At 36.1% G+C, this 20779-nt stretch overlaps 1 protein-coding gene across 2 annotated transcripts in view; it reads left to right on the forward strand.

The window, feature by feature from the left end:
* Positions 1-20779, forward strand: part of CACNA2D1 (calcium voltage-gated channel auxiliary subunit alpha2delta 1) — a 372848-nt gene that overhangs the window by 172122 nt on the left and 179947 nt on the right. For both annotated transcript variants that reach the window (XM_030446297.1, XM_030446305.1), the window contains exon 4: positions 13900-13959. In XM_030446297.1, coding sequence (XP_030302157.1) covers positions 13900-13959 — 60 coding nt within the window. The remainder of the gene's footprint in view (positions 1-13899; positions 13960-20779) is intronic.

The following is a 20779-nucleotide window of genomic DNA, read 5'->3' on the forward strand; positions in this document are numbered from 1 at the left end:
CCATATCAGTAGAAAATGTTTTTATCTGGTCAAAACCATGGACATTCTGCTTAGGCCAAATTTCTGAGGGAAGAATATGCTTGGACCAGAATTGTCTTTAGATGCAGCTTAGTTCTAATAAGCCCCACTGAATTTTGTAAGTTGTCTGGATCTCTAGGGGCAAGTACAGCATGGCAGTATTGTGCTGCAGCTTCTCAGAGCAACTTTCCATCCCTCTCCAGACTATCTACCTAGGTTTTGCACCAGTTACATAATTTGCTTAGGATTCATGGTATCATCTGGTCACTGCTATTTTCATGAATTAAAAATTAAAACAAAACAACACAAACACTGACAACAAAACAACATCAAAAACAACAAGCAAGCCTAAATCTGTTTAATAAGCTACTTCTAACTGAGCAGATATTGGTACAATGTCGTGGATTCCATTTAAATCTGACAACTTGTTTGTTTAAAAATAAGAAAGAACAGTATCTCTATGACATTGTCAAATGTGTTGTACCTAGGAACAGTATCTCTGAGAATAAATATTTCAAGTATTATTAGCAAACATATCTTCCATTCCAAATTGGAACATGCTTTACTTTTGAGATTTTTGACTAGATTTATGCTAAGAAGGGGAAGCTAATACTAAAATATTTATTGAAGATTCAGCTCTTAAACCACAGCAAATGTTATTGCTCAAGGAAAGTGTAAGTGATTCTTGGTATGTAAACCAAGTACATAAATATCTTTACAATGTAAATTCTATTTTGGCTGCATATAAATTATACGAAATGATTAGTCAGAAGAGATGTCCTACTGAAATAAGCTTAAGTATTGTGAAACTTTTATATGAACTTGGGAAAATTTTCAGTTTAAAACCACTAGATTTTATTTAATTGCTTTGAAGCAAATTCTTTTTTTTGGAAATATTCTGGTTTTTAGATTGAAATTACAGGCACAAATAAATCTGAGAAGCATTGATGCAAATTATAGAAGAGGAAAAGAGGCCTTAAGAAATTTGCATGCAACTATGAGACTTCTTCTTATAAGACTTCTTTGCTGCTTTCTCATACAGTGTCTCCTGTTCTACATTGCTCAAAGTGTAAAGAAATTTCTAAAGCCAGGTGCCAGAAGGGTTTGTTTTATTCTCAGCATGTCAAGAGTCAAAAAGTTTCATGCAGCTATAAGGAGTCATTATACCATTTGGACAAACTTAGCAATAAGGACTGTAATACCCTCACCTTAGAATACACCAACCATCACTGTGTGTCAGCCTCTCTGTCTGTCTATCTATATAATCTCTGTGTATGGTAATAGTAGGCTACAGGCTAGGCACAAACTTACCTGTGCAAACAAATCACAAAAGAGAATTAATAATGATTCAGGGAATAAGAACATACCACTCAGGATATCAGGGTCCTTTGAAGGTAGGAAGAACTTTGAAATCAGAAAGATCAATTTAAACAGTCTACAGATTTCTTCACTTTAGATAAGGTGGTTTTTTGGTTGCTTTATTTGTGGGGTTTTGTTTGGTTATTTATTTACTTATATAAATAAATAAATTACTTACTTCTAAAATTTACTCATTTAAATTTTAGGGTTTTTTTATTTGTCAGTAGGTAAAAAAATTCATCATCTCTTTTTAAACTTAACTGTAACTTAATTTATTAGTATTTTAAGGTCAGGGTTTCTTTGCTTGAAGCTTCTTTTCTATATGCAAGTGAATGTGTTTTGTTGTCATTTATGGGAATACTGACATGATGAATTAAAAGTCTCCAGTAATAGACTGTCAACATCTCAGTGCTGCCAATAACCTAAGTAAGACTTATGACTTCTCAAATCTCAATGTTTCAAATGACAGAGCCCAAAAGAATCTCCCTTTCCACTTACATAAATCATTTATTTCCAGTATTCTTTATAGAATATAGCTCAAACAAAAATTCCATTGAATCCTGCAGGAACACTCTGTAGAGCTTAAAAAAATCTGCCAGTTAGCAATCTGCCAGAGCCTTCAAGTTTCAACTCAGGGTCTCAATCTAGGGTTCTAATTGATTTCTGAAAATAATCTCTGCCACCTAATGTGCCAGTTTAATAGGACTATGGAAGAAATTATTCCCTGTAGGAAGGATTTGTCAGGTTTTAAACAGAACACAAGTCAACTGCAGCAACCAGCAATTGTACTGGGTTAACTGCTTTAAACTTTGTGTCTGGCAAGGTACTTCCATGTTTTGCTTTAAGATATAATGTGACATTCTTGACGTGTGTATCTAGTCTCTCTTTTTTATAATTCTGATTTAATATTTTAGCGTTTTTTCCCCTGTTCAGCATTTGATTCTGATGATGATTTTCAGTGAGTAGCTCTATCTGGAATGAAAGAAAACATGCTTTTTGGAGTGCTAAATTTGGTGGTATGGTTCAATGGATTTCCTTTACAGAAAAGAAGCATACAAGACTGAAAAAAAATAATGAGGTAACACCAGATGTGGAAGTGACATAAGGAAGATGCTTAAGAGAATTTAAGATGAGATAATGCTTCTTGATTTTGCTCTTTGAGCTAGAAGGTGGCAATTGGATTTTCATACACAGGAAAGTGTGAGACATCCTAATTAAACACCTTTTGGTGGAATTTATCATGGATAAACCCAAACTGCTTGTATTAGTTCTCAAATGTGTCACCTGTGAGGGTAATCTTTGTTTTGTTTTGTTTTGTTTTGTTTAAATTGGAAGGAAATCGTAATTTGAATGTTGATTCAAATACCTACATTACTCACTAGGACAGTCATTCAAATACATGTTAAGCATGGAGGAAAATAATTGAAAGAAAAATGCAGTTAATTCAGTTACTTCTCTAGCCATGGGAATAGGCAGCACTAGGTTTTAAACTGTGCATTTTAAGATGAAAAATAATGTTTTTTTCACATATAAGTCCATTTTTAAGAACTGACCAAAGAGGCTGACCAAACTGTTCATGGCTATTGGCGGTTACTGAACCTAGAAGAGTATCTTTGGTGATCAGTTTCAGTACGTCAGGCACAAAATTGTCTGAGGCAGGAGTGGAATCTCAATGAAAACAGCACAAGTCCTCATATGAACTTTATTAGGGTCAGGATTTCACCCTAAAAGAACAACTGTTATAAATGACCTTAACAGACCTTGAGCATTTGTTGAAATGTTTAATATTAGTATGGATTTGAATAGCTATCCCTGTGGGTATATACTTAATACATTTGGTGGACCTGTGCCTGAATGAGAAATGATCACCTTGATTAAAAGTATCTTATGTTGTAAGTTCAGCAACTGTTGCTGGATGACAGTGCTGCTATAATAAGGTAAAACTTACATTGAAGAGCAAGGAAATTAAGATATTTCTGAGTATAAACTGATTGGAAGCATGGAAGTGCTCTGTGTTCTATATACATGGGAGGATACTACAAAGGCTAAATGAACTGGTAAAAGGTAGAAAACACCGTTTTCAACATTCAACCCTTACATTTTTGTCTAGATTTTGTTTTGAAGTGCTTAATTTAGAATCTGAACTACTTTTATGTTGAAGGGTAAGAAAAGAGTAAATCCTCTATAGATGAGGAATTACTGATGAAGGACATGAGTTAATTGAAAACATATGGATTGACAGTTAAAACTTCAACTGTTTGGTAGAGAGAAAAGTGCAACACTGCTTTTAAGAGATATTTAGGAAATTTTAGAAGCAGCATGTCATAAAGCTTCATTTAATGAGGAAGAAATGAAGGAGCTTTGGGTATCTTATTAACACAATGCAAAGCCAGATGTAGGAGCAGTTGAGGCTTTGGTGTCTTTCCAGTATGGCTGTTATGATTGGCATATGATCTTTTGGGAAATAAAAAAGATTGTTATGGTTTGCCAGTAGAAGGTCATTTTCCCTTGCCCTTAGTTTTCTCCAGGACTCACAGTTAAACGCTCTTTATTTCTTTTGACTAGAATTACTTCCATTAGGGAAATGTTGCCTGAAAATAGCATGCAGTATTAACGTATCATTTGTTTCTGCTGTTGCCAACAGTTACGTTTCCTTGGCTCTCACCCACTGACTGTTGATGAGATAAGGTTTATTATTCAGCAGCTATAGCCTACCACCTGCTTCATTTTTTTCCTTGAAATGCAAAGCTCTTAATACACTATCTTGTCTTAATTGCTAAAAGCACATTTTTTTATTCAGCTGTATTAAAAAAAAAAAAAGAGGATTAATTTTTTAGCAAACTTTTAATCAGTCTAATTGAGATTGTTTCTTTTATGCATCTGAAAACTGTGATGAAGATGCTGATTTTGTTAGTTGTTTTTTTTAAGGAGTTATGGGAATTATTCAAACTCTGAGTTTTGTTATGAATACAGTTGTATGTTTCGTACGCTCATTTTTGGAAATGCTAATGATTATTTCAGTGGCATGTCAGTTATATTACAAATCATGAACTACTTTTGATGGTATCAATCTGCTTAGGTTATGAGTGTGTCTTAAGAAAATAAACCAATTTAGTCCTGGGGTACAGAGGAAGAAACGGTAATGAGCTCTTTTCACTCTTGTTATTTGTTGAAGGTCTGGATTGTGCTCTTCTTTGTATAAATCCTTACGCAATTCTGAGTGATCTTTTAGCTGTTTTCGGGTGATGTGTCCAAAAAAGGCATTTGACTATGTCTGCAGCAGAGATTTTAGATTGCCAGCTTTCTGGTCTTCTTTTTTTGATTATAACAGCATTATGTGCAAATGTCTTTTATAGCACACACAGTATGAATATATCCATAACTCATTAAATTTTTTAAACACTGTGTATCATACCCAGTTATACTCCGCCCTTCTCTAAGAATTGCATTAACTAGCAGAGTGCTATAATTTTATGTAAAAAGAAGACAAACAACTGCAAACAGTACTTGAATGTTCATTTGATATATGTTTAATATTGTTACCAAGTTATATGGAATGTACATTGATATAACTTGATATATTGTTACTGAACTTGTATAAAAATATGACATTCCATTAAATGTGTTGTTCAGTTTGATTATATGATGAGGCAAAACCTGCATTCATTAATATTTTTCTTGCATAAGTAATGAAAGCCTGCATCAATGTTTTCCTCTTCTCCTTAGTAAGGAGGTGTTATTTATTTGATTTGTTCCTTTTCCTGCTTTTCCCATTGAAATAAGGCAGTGAAATATATTTCAGTTGTGTCTATTCCTATCTGCATCCTAGTCAGATTCTAATGGAACTCCTAACATGTATAAATATTAAGCAGTTAAGGGTTGTATTTTGTTTTTGAATTTTCACTGGATTTTTAATGTGTGTGTTAAAGGAGCTGTGAAGCAAGCTGAATTGCATTTAAGCTTTTTTTTTTGAGTTAGAGTAGAATGCTTATTTTGGGTGGGTTAATATTGATCTATCTAAAACAATTCTATGTAGTCCTGATTTCTTCCTGACTTGTTAAAAACTACACTAAACCTGAAAAAGCAGGGTAAGAAGGCATGCCCATTCAAGACGGAGAGGGACCTTGGAGTTTGGATTGGCAGGAAGCTGAACATGAGCCAGCAGCGTGCCCAGGTAGCCAAGAAGGCCAATGGCATCCTGGCCTGTATCAGGAACAGCGTGGCCAGCAGGTCCAAGGAAGTGATTCTGCCCCTGTACTCAGCACTGGTGAGGCCACACCTCGAGTACTGTGACCAGTTCTGGGCCCCTCAGTTCAGGAAGGAGATTGAGGTCCTGGAGCAGGTCCAAAGGAGGGCAGCTAGGCTGGTGAAGGGACTGGAGCACAGATCCTATGAGGAGAGGCTGAGGGAGCTGGCGGTGTTCAGCCTGGAGAAGAGGAGGCTCAGAGGAGACCTCATCACTCTCTACAACTACCTGAAAGGAGGTTGTAGCCAGGTGGGGGTTGGTCTCTTTTCCCAGGCAACTCTCAGCGAGACAAGAGAGCACGGTCTTACGTTGTACCGGGGGAGGTTTAGGTTGGACATTAGAAAGAATTTCTTTACCAAGAGGGTGATCAAACACCGGAATGGGCTGCCCAGGAAAGTAGTGGATTCTCCATCCCTGGAGATATTTAAAAAGAGACTGGATGTGGCACTCAGTGTCATGATCTAGTACCTGCAGCAGTAGTGGTTCAAGGGTTGGGCTTGATGATCTCTGAGGTCCCTTCCAACCCAGCCAATTCTATGATTCTATGATATGTGTCATCTTTTAATCATGCCTGTAAAGTGACTGGCTCAGCTGTGAAGCTTAAAAGTTTCCCAAGGCAGGCAGCAAGCTGGAGTTGGTGGTGTTATACAATTTGAGATTTGTGGGAGCAGTTGGTAATTTCAGTCTAATGGTTTCAGCATCTGTCCTTCACTTTGAGAATGTTTAAAAATATAAGAGTAGTGCGACTTGCATTTACATCATGACTTATTAGAATGAAAATGTAATAAGCTCTAAGGGCTTGAAGCCTCTGCAAATGAGAAGGATAAATTGTATGTTAGAATTAAGTGGTCCTTTCCTGATTGTATACAGCACTCTAGCAAAATTTCACTGCTAGATATCAGCATGTATTTGAAAGACTATTTTTTACATTTCTTTTCTGCTAGTTTTTCTTCATGATTTTATCTATGGGTATCTCTATCTTACTGTCTTGTCTACTGAAACATATTTGCCATTATCAAGCTGTTATAATATTGTCCAGCTTCTCAAATCTCCTCATTGCATGCATCCTAGAAACATACTCAAACTTGGGAACTGAACCTTCTTCTTCCATCCCTCTCCCCATAAATGTGAAAAATGTACAATTAAATGAAGTGATGCTTCTCAGCCTTCTGGTGAGAATCTCCTACATTCCTGGATGCTGGTTAATAATAGTTAAATTATTATTTCATACACTCATTCTACAGAGTATTAATTTTGTAGAGTGTTTCATACAAACCATATTTCATACCATATAGACTAGACTCAGTGCTCCGATCGTAGAAGACAATTTTATGCTCACCTTGTTCTTCATTGTGTTTGTATTTGGTTTGTCTGTTCTCTGGTACTCAGAAAGATGCTCTCCAGCAATGTTTTTGCACCTGCAGTTCATTCGTGCTGTTGTCTGCCATGTAATGTTTCACTTGAATTAGTACCATTGGTCTTACTAGTTAGGATTGTGAACATTAGGGACCAAGATGAGGTGGCAATCAATAAGTCCTTGAGAGCATTCCCCTTTGCAGCTTCCATGGATTGTTCAGTCTCATGGGTATGTACACAGCTAGACTGCTTTTCCAGAAGTTTAAATGAGTGTATGCTGGCATATTTGCTTCTGTTTATTTTGTTTCATTTGGTCTTCAATTATGGTTTTCTGTGATGGTTACTTCCAGCTGTTCCAAGTTTTGTTTTCAGGACAGATTCAGAGATTGTTTTACCTTAACTGTGCATTTGATTACTTTTGGATTCCTACTAAATCTTAACTAAGAATCCTATTTTAGTAAAATATATTTAAAAACCACTTTCATCACTCAGTAGTAGGAGTAGCACTAGCACTGGATCACTTTTGTCTTCTCTGCTAATTTCCTACCCTTAACTAAATTCTTGAATCTACCCAATAAGAGAGAAGAAAAAAGAGAGAAGAGCTCAGTCTCATTCATGTTTTTTTGAGAGAAGAGCTACTTTCACGCAGTGGCAAAACAGTCTTTTGGTGTTATGCTTTTTGACTTTTCTTACATGACAGTTTTGTCAGAGACAAGTGATTGCACATGGCATTTTAGATGTCATAAGACACATGTGTGATACATCCATTTAATGTCTCCCTATGATAGTTTTTGCTATTAAAATCAATATGATTATTCATGTTAGAAAGTATTAGCTTCATCTATGTCATGTTTTAATGCTGGGATGGCAACTAAATGAATTGCAGATATTCTCTATTAACCCCTCTCCTTCCCCTGCAGGGAAAGAAGAGAGAGTAAGGGGGAGAGTTATGGCTTGGAAACCAAGCCGCACAGCTTTAATGAAACAGTAGTGAAGAAAAGGAAAATTATTAAATATATAAAAATATATACAAAAGGAATATGTTGTTCCTCCACCCTCTTCTCCCCCCCAGTAACACTCACATCACCACTGAGGCTGCAGAGCAGCCCTGGAAAAGTCCCAGACTGGGCTACTGGAGTCAGAAGCAGTCAGGAGCTGGATACAGGAGCACAGAGATTCAGGAGGGCAGGGATTGGTATCAAAGGCAGACAAATGGACAGAATTCTCCCAGGATACCAGCCATGGACTAAGAGATCTTGACCTTTGTGATCCCTCAAATTTATACCAAGTATGACACGTATGGGATGGAATATTCCATTTAGTCAAATTTTGTCATCTGTGTGCTCCTCTCTTCCCTAAAGGAGGGTTGCAGGTGTGACCCCTTTACTCCCTTTCTCTTTCTGGAGTATATTTTGCAGAACTGAACACTGGCCTTGGTTCTCTATACCATTCTCTAGCTGTAACCATAAACATCAAGTACTATCGGTTCTAGAAGCAGACACTGACTGTTAATTTCAGCAAGAGCAGCTACTTACAAGAGGATTGACTAAAAGTAAAACACAGGAAAATTGGTTTTGCTCTGGCTCAAACCAGGACGATCTGCAAGATTCTAATTTCAAGTAGAATCATAGAATCATAGATTTTTCAGGGTTGGAGTGGCCCTTTAATATCATCTAGGTCCAACCCCCCTGCCATGGGCAGGAACACCTCCCACGAGATCAGTTTGCTCAGAGCCCTGTTCAGCCTGGCCTTAAAAACTTCAAGGGATGGGGCTTCCACCACCTCTCTGGGCAACCTGTTCCAATGTCTCACCACCCACATGGTGAAGAACTTCTTCCTAACATCTAATCTAAATCTAATTTGAATCAATTTCCCCTTGTCCTAGTACTACTGCTCTAGTCCCCCTGGTGCTCTAGGTATGATTCAGCTTCCCATTGATTTCTGACCTTATTTAGACCAGTGGTTTAATTTATCAATGTTTTGATATTGGAAATCCACTAAAAGGGTAAAATTTCTCCCTGGAGAATCATCGTGATTCTTCCTTCACTCATTTAATACAAAAATAAGAATAAACATTGTCTTGAATCATAATTTTTTTAATTACAGTTGTTAACTGTAGAGTTACAGTTGCCCTGTCTTCTAAATACATAGAAAGCGATAATAAATTTTTTTCATTAGATTTCTCTGTAGCCAATATGACAGCCTTGTGTTGGATATGAGGTCATGTTGTTGGAAAACTAATTAAGAGTGTCTGAAATAGAACTATGGTTTATATGAATAAAACCGAAATGGCTTGAAATGCCTCAGGCAAGCACACAAAATATGTCATTTTCTGTTTACTTGTTAATTAAAGTCAAGTTTTTAATCTACAGATGTATTATAAAAAAAAATTAACAGATTATAGGTAATGGTTAAAAGTAGAAGACAAAGTTGAGTCATTATTTTGAATTGTGGTTCAGAGGACAATATCATTTTTAAAAAAATTGTCCTGATTTCTGATTGCAGTAATTTACATATAATTTTAGACCAGTAATTTATATGAAGGATGCTTTGGTAAGGCTCACAGTGTCAGCAGACCTTGAACATACCCTATTTCCCTATGCACATGGCTCATCTGCTGCCTCAGATGACAAAAATGGGACCAGTTCCAGACAGTAGCTGGGGAATAAATAATATGATGTCTATGTTGAATGTAGGAGACCAACTATAAACATACTCTTTGTGTGTGACCTTATATACTTCAGAGATCCTCATTAATAGACCACAGATCAGATTGCCATAAGATGGCACAGCAGGTGCTAGAACAGGAGAGAGGCTGTGACTGCAGTAGAAATACAAGAAATAAAACCATGCTGCAGATTATCACAAACCAAAAGCCTCATGTTGGTCACTGTAAAAAATCTTAAAAAAATCTGTGTTAGTATTGAAATTCTCATTACACTTACACTGAAATGATGGTATTTACGTAGTGGAATAAGATACCTGGGATACCAGTTCTTGTTGAAATCTCACCTTTTTGGGCCAAACTGGGTGATCTTTTTATCCAATAGGGTGATAGGGTTATTAATGGGTAGTTCACTAATCCATTATCAGGACTTACTACAGAAGAAAACAGTTCATGCAAGTAAAAAACAGTAGAACCAAAGCAAAAGGAAATAGATCTAATTTGGTTTCATAGAGAAAATAGAAGATAACTGAGGTGAAAATGCAGTTCTTTAAAATTCCATCAGTCTGTGTTAAACTTAAAAAATTTTACCCTCATATTTCTCTTTTGTATGTGATGTGCAATCCATAATAATCTACAGAAGAACAGCATTTGTATTTCAGATACATACAAGAAAAGCATGTTTGAAACTACTGTTATACATACTCCTTGTGGCCTTTACGCTATTCATGCAAGAACAGGATTGAATATTTGGCCCATATTTTAAAATAAACATTTAAAGTTCATTTTATGTTTTTAAGTTGTTCTATTTAAAGTTAGTATTGATATATGCTCCCTGCGTATTTATCTTCTTAAAATAAATTTAAAATGCAACGGATTTGGTATTTTAAAAAGCTTTGTAAGGCTATTGATGTCTAATAACTTCAAACTTACACATTTAATAATAGCTTAATATGTCAAGGGTTAGTCAAATATTATTTTCAAGATAAAGTACTTAGACTGAGAAGCACAAAAAAAAAAGATTTATATCTTTGTACTCGATGTAATTGTAATTGGGCCATTAGATGACAGAATTCTGTGCTGGATAGGAAGGGATAAAGATATGACATATACACACAAAAATGAAAGCTGGATGATGAATAGGCCTTCTAGGGAGTTGATCTTTACAGATCAGATAAAGATTTTTCAGGTCTCTTTCTTTCAGTCAGTGCTACATCAAAGGCTGTCTTTCAAGGACCGTAACATGCACTTGGAATCTGGGGACAAGACCTTCGCAAATTGACAGTTTGAGAGTGACAGGCAGCCAGGCTTTAGGTTTCTAGTTGTTAGTTTGCTTTTGTGTGTGTGAGTGTAGTCTTTTTTAATCCCTTTGAAAGATAAAGTTCATAGGCTGATGGAGTAAATCACACTTGCATCTATCTCTCTTTCCCAATAGCTTTAAAGGTAACCACTGTCTTTGCAAGATTTAAGGAAATCTAGTGGAAGGTAAATCTTGTCTTCTTTCAAAGTTTGATTGAAAATACTGATTTGTGGCCATTGGCTTTCTCTCAAGGAATAAGTATTGTTTTATTAATGAGCTAAGGATTCTGAAAATTCCTGAAAATAATGCACCCTGCACAATATTTAGGAAGTAGCAAAGGAGAGAACTGTTCTTATTCATTAAAAAAGAAAAAAAATTAAAATTAAAAGAAAAAAAGTTAAATAAAAAAAGAGGTAGAAGCAATTGTTTAATCTAGGAACATGTATTAAACAAGTGTTTGTTTGATTAAAGTGTTTTCAAGCATCTTAAATTTTACATTAGCTACTGTGTAAATTACACTGTGCCTAAATCTAGCATCAGTCCTTTCTCTCAGAACACCATCTCTCAGCTTTCAGACATCCTCCAGAAGTACAGGAGTAGACACTACAACATTTTTTTAGCTTTTCCAGCCCTCTCCTTTTGATCACAATGTCTCAATTTATGTACTACTTAAAAGTAATTTGGATATTACCATAAACTGAGAATCCTTGTTCTCCATCATCCTGCACAAATGAGGGTTTTTTAAATAGCTTGATGTAAGCCAGAATGTTTCTGTTGCATTTGACTTTTGTTCATTTTCCTCTTTTAGTAGTGCTTAGTTTTTCATCCTCTCTAAAAAAGATGACGTCCAGAAAAGGTCTCACTGCTTTCTTCACAGCACTCATACAGAGGCATGGAGTAAGAAATGGTTAAAACGTAATATGAAGAAATAATAATTTTGCAATTTTATTTCAGAACTATTTCTGTTTATCTTCTTACATATAAAGCTATGAATCTCAGTATTTTAATATTTGCTAAAGAAGCCTGTAGGAAATGGCAATGGCTCATGGTGTTAAAGAAGGTGTTACCTTATTAAACTCCTATTGTAATGAGAGGGCAAACGGGAAGTGTCGGCTGTCAGCTGTGGTGTTACTCGTCTGCTGGCATTCTCCAGAGACTCCTCCATAAAAACAGAGAAGGCAAGACCTGACATTTGCATATCTCAAAAGGAAACAGGAACGATTTCTTTGAAAGAGATGAAAAATTGCTCTCTTCTTGTGTCACAGTAAAAGGCATAGGTAACTTGAGTTTCCTTCACAATCTGGCTATCTGTAACACAAGAGTTTTGACTTCTTACTCTTGGTCTTAACAAAGAACTTGCTGTGGAAGGGTTTCAGACATTATAAACCATATTGCTGTAATAGTATCATTTCTCCTTGCACAGAAATAGGGGACTTCTCAGAAATCTTTAGCATTGCAATTTTATTTTTTCTAATTTAATTTGAATAATCTTCCTGTATGTTTCCTAAAAATATCATAAGTATTAAACAGTAGAGCATGCCTCTGGTTTTTGTACACAGTCAACCCATACCTTTTGAAAGAACATCTACTGCTTGAAAATGAAGTCATCAGTCACTGATTGCATTATCTGTGTCTTTATGATAGCCTGCACATAAATGGTGATAAAGTTTTCTGCCAGATTTGTCATGTGGTAATGTGTGACTTTTATTTTAGTTTAATTAAGGAAAACAGAATCTTTACCCTGCCCCTAAGAAAAAGAAAAACAAGAACCAAACCAAGATAAACCTTAGTTTTTTAAAATTTCATTTGCTTTAAAAATTTGTGCTTTATAATACCAGAAGAAAATACTAACTTTTTAAATCAAGCTGAGGAATATCAACTGTGGCTGTAGTTTTTTCTGTGCAAAATTCATAGGAATGTTAATGCTCTTTATATATTTCTCTTCAGAGGCCTTTTATCAGTTTGTGCATTTGGGTCTACTGTATGTTATAGAAAACAGGTGCAGTTCACGGAGTGCCATCAGGTAGGGAGGCAGACTGTGAGGGAAATCTGAGGGCAGTGTTAACTGCAGCTATTTACATGTGTAGCAAGTGTTGCATCTTGCTTTACAACAATCTGGTGTAACATGAAACGTGACTTAATTAGTGTGAACTCATCAGAGGACAGACCAAATTCAGATGCAGAAGTGTCTAGAGTGGGTGAGGAAATGAGATGGACAATCCTGTCCTCGTGTATTTGCAGAAAACTGAAAATACTGTGGGTATCTGAGATGTTTGTCCAGTGTGTCTGTACAAGAGAATGATGTGCAAGACAATCATATGATCATTCCTGTGCTCTGTACTTTGCTTCTTGTTTTGTAGACAAATTGGATTTCTTTCAGATTCTTTTACATGGGAAAAAATGTCCTATAGGAGCATGCCTGATACTTTCCAATGGCTAATGGGTATTCAGTCTGTGGGACCAGACACAGCTACTGCAAACTACTGAGTTTTCCATGGATCCCTTATAGTCACAGAGGATATCAACAGTTCCTTTAATTTAACTTAAATAGTTTAATTGTGAAATACATGTCAGTAATACAGTGTTTTAAAAATCTAATAAATACTTGTCATTGGACGGTAGATTAAATTAAATATGGGTAAGGCAAGGTTTTGTAAGTAGGAAGCATTTTCTGAAGGATATTGATGGATTTTGAACTTAACCAGAAGTTCTTAAAGACATTGGAATTAGGGTTACACTATCTAATGGGTGATTAACAAATAAATTATACAGAAAATATCATTTTTTAAAAATATGATGCATCTTTTACTCAAATATACATAACTTTCAAATAAGTACATATATAGAGAGAAAACTGCATAGACAAAACACATATATTAAGAAAATAAAAAGATTTTGCCTTGTGAAGAATCAGTAAAGACTGAAATGTATGTCCTCTCTTTCTTTGTTCTTCAGCGCCTCGCTAAAGAAGCAGAGAAGTACCAAGCATCACATCAGTGGAGGGATGAGTTTGGGGTGAGTTTGACTTTTTATCTCCTCTGATTTTCCTCTTTGAATTTTTTACTATATTTTTACAAACATGTTGCTTATAGATCTACCACAGAAAAAGTCATTGACTATGAATGGGTATTCTATTTTATTAAATAAACAGTCTCAGTCTCGGTGTCTAGACAATAAAGTGGACTTTTCACTTCAGAAGTTTAGAGGGACATTTGCAGATGAAGAGATGTAGCTCTGAGGTTGACACAAGACAGATGTTTTGACATGCAATAGATTATTGCAAAGACATATGAATGATGATTACTACCAGTTAAAAGTGTGCTACTCCAAGCACTGAAACAGAATCATAGAAAACATTTTTACAAGTTGTTTTTGCTTATGTGGTGGAAAAGAGCAGGCAACAACTTAATATGGAAATAGTTGGTTATCTACATGGCTGTTTATATTGAGGGTTGTAGAATAATTTTTAGAATCCTCATCTATACGTTAGTAACTTTATCTCTTCAATACTCTTGTAAAACTGAAAAAAAGACCCTAACCTGGTCAAACACTTCGCTATATTCTTCAATGATTTACTGAAAAACAAGTGAGATGCTTGTAAAATATACATTAATTCTTTATTACCAATCAAGCAAAATTAAGGTTGTGCTGCATGATTATAAGCCTATTAATTTTAGGCTACAGCTCCCTGGTAAGTGTCAAAGTCATTTATTTTGCCTTCATTATCTATTCCTTCTGAAATAAAAGCAGATGGTTCTTTTATGTTACGCTGCTACAAATCTAGGGTCTGTTTGCACATCCCTTTGAATCACAGTATCACACAGTTAAATGCACATTGCTTTTCTATGATGTTCTTTCTGATCTTGTGTTTCTCAAACACTTGAAGGTAGAATATTGAAAATAAACAGAGACAAAGCAACCCTCAAGGCCGGGGCAAATAATTCAGCTTTTAGGAGTGCAAAGAGGTTATGGACACAGCCTGAAGCTTTTAAGTGTGCTTTCTTGCACAGGCACAGCTTCTAACACACATTACGGAATAGAATGGGTATTCCATAGGGATGCAATACTGAGAATGCTACAGCGATATTTTCTGCTAATCTGTCTCTGTTCTGAAAGAAAAAAAAACCTGCAAGTTTGATGGATACAGTACTGAGTGATGTAAATACATTCAGATGCTCTTTCTAATAATTTTTCTTCTTACTGTGTATTGTGCACACTGGCATCATATCAACAACTCCATCTCAGCTTTTGGTTTTCTTTTTGCCCTTTACTTGCAGTAGAAGTTGGTCACCCCAGAGAGGCTGCTAGAATCATCATAAACTCAAAACTATTTTGAAATGTGTTTTTATACTAATTTTGTGGCTGATGCAAAGACTGTGCTCAGAATAAAATTTTAAAAAAATGAAGAGTTCTAATAAAGTAACTGCAAACTGAGCTTGTGCTTTACTGTTATGAATTTGGATGAGAACAATGTTTATCATACAATAGACTTAACATTAGGTTATGCAATTAAATTTCAGATAAATGTATTAAGCTTCTTATAATTTAATTTTTTTTTCTATTTTTGCCAGAAGTAATATTTCTTCTGTTGTGGCCTACTTTATAGAAAATGCCTGCTCAAATTAGTTTGCACACAGATCTTTCTGATAAATTTAATTTTCATTCCTCTAATGTCTCTGATGGAAAATAGATCTACTGTAAAACTTTCTGCAGATGAGGGTTCTTAAAATACTTCTGATAGCATTATAAATGGTCTTCATAAGTCCCGTGCATCACCATAGAAAGACATGTCCAGCAACATCCTTGTCATCCAGGTTGCCTCTGGAGTTTTAGAGAGAAAATAGCACAAACATTCCTTCTGGGAAACTATATATAGGCTATCTTCAATAGAACAAACCTGTATGAGGAAAGACAAAGAGAGCTGGCCATATAACCAAGGTTTATAAAGAGCTACAGCATAAAAAAAAAAATCATGATCCTCAGATAAGTTCTTTTGAAATTAGCTGGCATCAGGAAAAATCGATGAAGGTCCAGATTTATTGTAATAATCTCATTTTTGATATTTCAGCTAATAATTTGATGTAAAGATTGTCAACATCTTCCTAAGGAGCCAATTTACTTATTTAGAAAATAAGTGGGGTCTAAACAATGATAGAAACATATATACCCACATCTATGGCTAAAATCCCTTTTTCCTAGTAATTCTGGTTGAGTGAGTATAGAATCTCTTCCAATACCTCTCAGGCATTAAGTTCAAGCTACTTCAGGAAGGCAAAGCAAAGAAAAAGAAAAGTGAAAATTTAAGTTTGTTTTTTTTTATGGATTGATAATTAAATGAATCTTTACCAAAGTTTAAGATTTTAAGCCAGGGAACTACCTGAGTGTGTCTGACCTCACTGCTGGGGGAGGTTATGGAGCAGATCATCTTAAGTGCCATCACATGGCATGTACAGGACAACCAGGTGAGCAGTCAGCATGGGTTTATAAAGGCAGGACTTGCTTGACTAATCTTATCTCCTTCTATGAAAAGCTGTCCTGTTTAGGGGTTGAGAGAAAGGCTGTGGATTTTGTCTACATGGACTTAGAAGTAGAGTTTCCCACAGTTTCCCACAGCATTCTCTTGGAGAAACTGGCTACATATGGACTAGAGAAAAACTGGCTCAATGGCCAATGAGTTGTGGTGAAAGGAGCTAAGTCCAGTTGGTGGCTGGTAAGAGGTGATGTTCCCTTGGACTAAGTACTGAGTCCAAGTCTGTTTAACATCAATGATCTGGATGTGGAGATGGAGTGTACCCTCAGTAAGTTTGCAGCTGACATCCGGTTGGGTGGGAGTCTTGATCTGCCAGAGGGTGAAGAGACTGGATCAATGGGCTCAGACCAACTGTATGAGGTTGAATAAGGCCAAGTGCTGGGTCCTGCACTTAGGTCACAACAAACCCATGCAGTGCTATAGGCTTGGGGAAGAGTGGTTGAAAGCTGCCCAGAGAAAAAGGTCTTGGGAGTGCTGATTGACACAATAGCTGAATATTGTGTGTCGGGTAGGCCAAGAAGGCCATCAGCATTCTGGCTTTTATCAGGAATAGTGTGTCCTGCAGAAGGGAAGTGAGCATGCCCCTGTACTCAACACTGGTGAGACCGTGCCTCTTGTGTGTGCAGTTCGGGGCCCCTCAGTACCAGAAGGACATGGAGGTGCTGGAATGATTCCAGAGAAGGGTAATGAAACTGGTGAAGAGTCTGGAGAACAAGACTTACAAGGAGTGTCTGAGGGAACTGGGGTTGTTTAGTCTACAGGAAAGCAGGACGAGGGGTAGTAGTGCTTTCTCAAAAGAGGACAAGAAATGCAGCAGTTGCAGGGGGAGGTGAGAATTTATTGCTCTCCTTTCTCTACCTGAAAGGAGATTCTGTCAAGGGTGATATCAGTCTCGTCTCCCAAGTGACAAGCCACAAAAGGAAATGGCATCTGGTTGTGCCAAGGGAGGTTTAGATTGGATATTAATAAAAATTTCTTCATTGAAAATGTTGTCAATCATTGGAACAGACTTCTCAAGGAAGTGGTTGAGTCACCATCTCTGGAGGTATTTAAAAGATGTGTAGAAGTCATGCTTAAGGAAATGGTTTAGTGGTGGATTTGGCAGTGCTGGATTAATAATTGAAGTCAATTATCTTAAAGATGTTTTCCAACCTTAATAATTCTATGGTTCTAATAGTTTGATCTTGCTCACTAAAACTAAAAATAGCTGTGAAAATAGAAATTTCAGATTTATATGAATTTGTGCCTGGGACACTGTGACCTAGCAACTTCTTGAAAAGCAAATATCTGGTGTTAGCTAAAGTATTTCCACATTCCTAGCCTGCTGTCACCTTGCATAGGTTTCTAAATGCACAGAATGACTCTGGCAACTATATATATTATTTCTAAAATAAATGAATTATTGTCAGGTATATATTGAATGTCTCAGAAGCAGAAATGGAGCTCTAAAATGAGTTAAGAGCATGTAGCTAACATAATAATTACCCTCACTTTTTAGGTAAGTGACAGAAAAAATATCATAGGTTTTTGTTTGGCTTTTTTTTTTGTATTTTTGCATTGATAATTAAATATCATAATAACTGTCAACAACTAATTTACTAAAAAGTGAAAAATATTTCAAAAATATATTAAGAGTAATATTGAAGAATACTGAATGTAATATGAGTAAAAGAAGGAAAAATTGTAAAGTATTGTTTCCTGATAAATCACAAAGTCAAATGAAACATCTGGCCTGCAGTTTATATCTACAGCCCTGAAGTAATTCTTACCTGCTTTGAAACAGGTAAATATTAAGTCTTTAGACTCCTATTAAGTCTTCAGAGAATATTAGGGAAGTTTATGAAAGCAAATTCAAAGTGCTTAGCTTGAGGCAAATTAAGAAATGCTGTTCTTTGTTTCCTACTCTATTGGTATTGCCCAGCTCCTGAGCTGCAAGTACAGCTGGAGAAGTAAAACCTACAGAAATGTTTTTAGATTAATGCACTTACAAATCAGAGGTACAAAGCAATATTTCTAGATGAAACAGCCGTGTCAGTTTGAATTTTCTGTTATGCTGGAGAGAGAAAGGGGGACAGTTTTGACACTTGTGACGGTGCAATTATTTATCTGGTATAGAGATGCATTAAAAAAATGGTTTGTGAGCTGGAAGAGGGAAGAGAGAATTCTGTATGAAATAATTATTGCTATTCCCCAAGTGGGCTTTCTACGATTACAATTGTTGCAACGTTTGATTGCCTTGCAATGGTTGGTTAACTAAAGCAATTTAGTTTCCAGTTGGGTTACAGTATTAATTGTACTTACATATGTATAAACATAGGGGATATCTCAATGTACTATAACAAGGGGAGCCTTTCTGAATGGCCTATTAGCATCCACTTATTTATATGAAGGGTGAAACTCAGACTTTTAGAAATTAATTATGACATTAAAATTCCACTTGAAATATCCTTTCATTATGCTTTATTATTTTAACCAATTGTGTAATTCTATGTTGTTCTGTGTAAATTATGATTTCCTGAGTCCTGGTATTTCTGAGACAGCATTTGCTGTAATTATAATCCATGGGGTAGGCTTTATGTACCAACTTGGATTAAAAGTTTAAGACAAAAGGTCAGGGAAATATTGCTTTGGAATAATCTTGTGGTTTTTTTTCCTAGTACAAATATTTGCTGCATAAAACTGTAGTGAAAGGTAAAGAAATGGAAGATTAAAAGGGTAACTGAGATAAAAAGAAGTGTTCCATCATAAGAGCTGATCCAAGAGGTGGCTTGCAAGAGTGGAGCGCTGGTAGGCGTTTCTCTGTGTTTGACCCCTGATGAAGGTCGAAAATTTTAGGTTTTTTGACTGTTATTTATTGTGGACATTACAACACTGCTAAAACATTGCATTTTAAAAGCTGATCTGGAAAACAAACAAACAAAGCACTGAACTTTCAGTGTTACTACTTCTTCATTCTAAAGAGGCAGCTTTATTTTTATGAGATGGAAAAACTGTGGAAAAAAAAAAAAAAAGAAAGGAATACTTCTCTCAGAGCATCAGAGAGGCAATGCAGCTCTGGATTGTATCTCTGATAGTCCTTACAGGTGCAGAGTGCCTACAGGAAATGTTACTGTTTAAATTTGGCTCCAGACCTGGGATATGGGAAACCAGTCCTCATGGGCACAAATATGGTGTGAGATTCTTTCTCAGTAAAGCCCTATATACTTCATAATTTTTGGAAAGCTTTAAACACTCTAAACATAGTCAAAGTGTCAAAGCTGTCTGGATGTTCACTCAATGTTCTAATCCAAAACCCTGTAAAATAAAATCTTCCACTGATTTTTGACATTTTGCATAAGTCCTCAAACTTCTAAGGAAAATTTGTTTTGGAAAAAAATATGGCAATTGATTTATATTGACTGGAAGATGGTCAAGGTTTTAAGGAGGATAGTATTTTATTCTTTGAAGGGCTGTATGCCACCTTCATGTCTGTGACACACAGCTTTCACTTGTATATAGTTTAAATTAAATGTGCCTCCCTGAGGTACATATATATGAAATATATCTCACTGAAAGGAGTGAAATCACCTTTTTTCTTTCCTTGACTGCTCTATGACATACTTCTACGTGGGAGGCAATGCTCTGTGTATGCACTTGAAGTGGTAGGAGAGTGAGGTTGAATGGTCATAAGAATGAACCATATTTACTGAAGTTATGTAGTTTGAGGGGTGGTTCTGCTCACTCAATCACTTACACCTTTTTTATTCCGAAAAAGCACTGCAAATGTGACAGTTTTTTAGTAATGCTTTCTGAAAAGAGGACAGGAAATGCAGCAGCTGCAGCAGTTGAAGCCCTCCCACTTTACTTTCTTAAGCCCTCTGGAATGACCAACTTGAGATTCAGCTTTATGTAGTTCATTTAGAACATATCCCTGCTTATGTCTGTTTGAAGACTTGTCTTTACCAGATGAGTGCAGAGTTTGTCTAGCATTCCCACTGGGAACAGGGGCCCACCACCCTCTCATCCATCCCCAGCACCCTGCCCTTAATGGGCAGATTCTTTTCTGGTTTACAAATGCATAGGAAGCACTAGGTAGGTGTACGAAATATGTCTTAGAAGGAAAAAAAAACAAAACCCATAAATCCAACAACAACAACAAAAAACCCACCAAAATGCACAAGTAATTAGAAAGTTTTTCTAAGGAACTTTTCACTTGCTACAGTTCCTGGAGTTTTATAGCTTCCTGACATTTTCTGTGCTTGTGCAAAATTCAGGGTTTTTCTCTAGATGAAACTTTTTATGCCTTGTGTGTGAATTTTTTTCCAA

Source organism: Calypte anna, chromosome 1 (genome assembly GCF_003957555.1).
Source record: "Calypte anna isolate BGI_N300 chromosome 1, bCalAnn1_v1.p, whole genome shotgun sequence".
Taxonomy (NCBI): domain Eukaryota; kingdom Metazoa; phylum Chordata; class Aves; order Apodiformes; family Trochilidae; genus Calypte; species Calypte anna.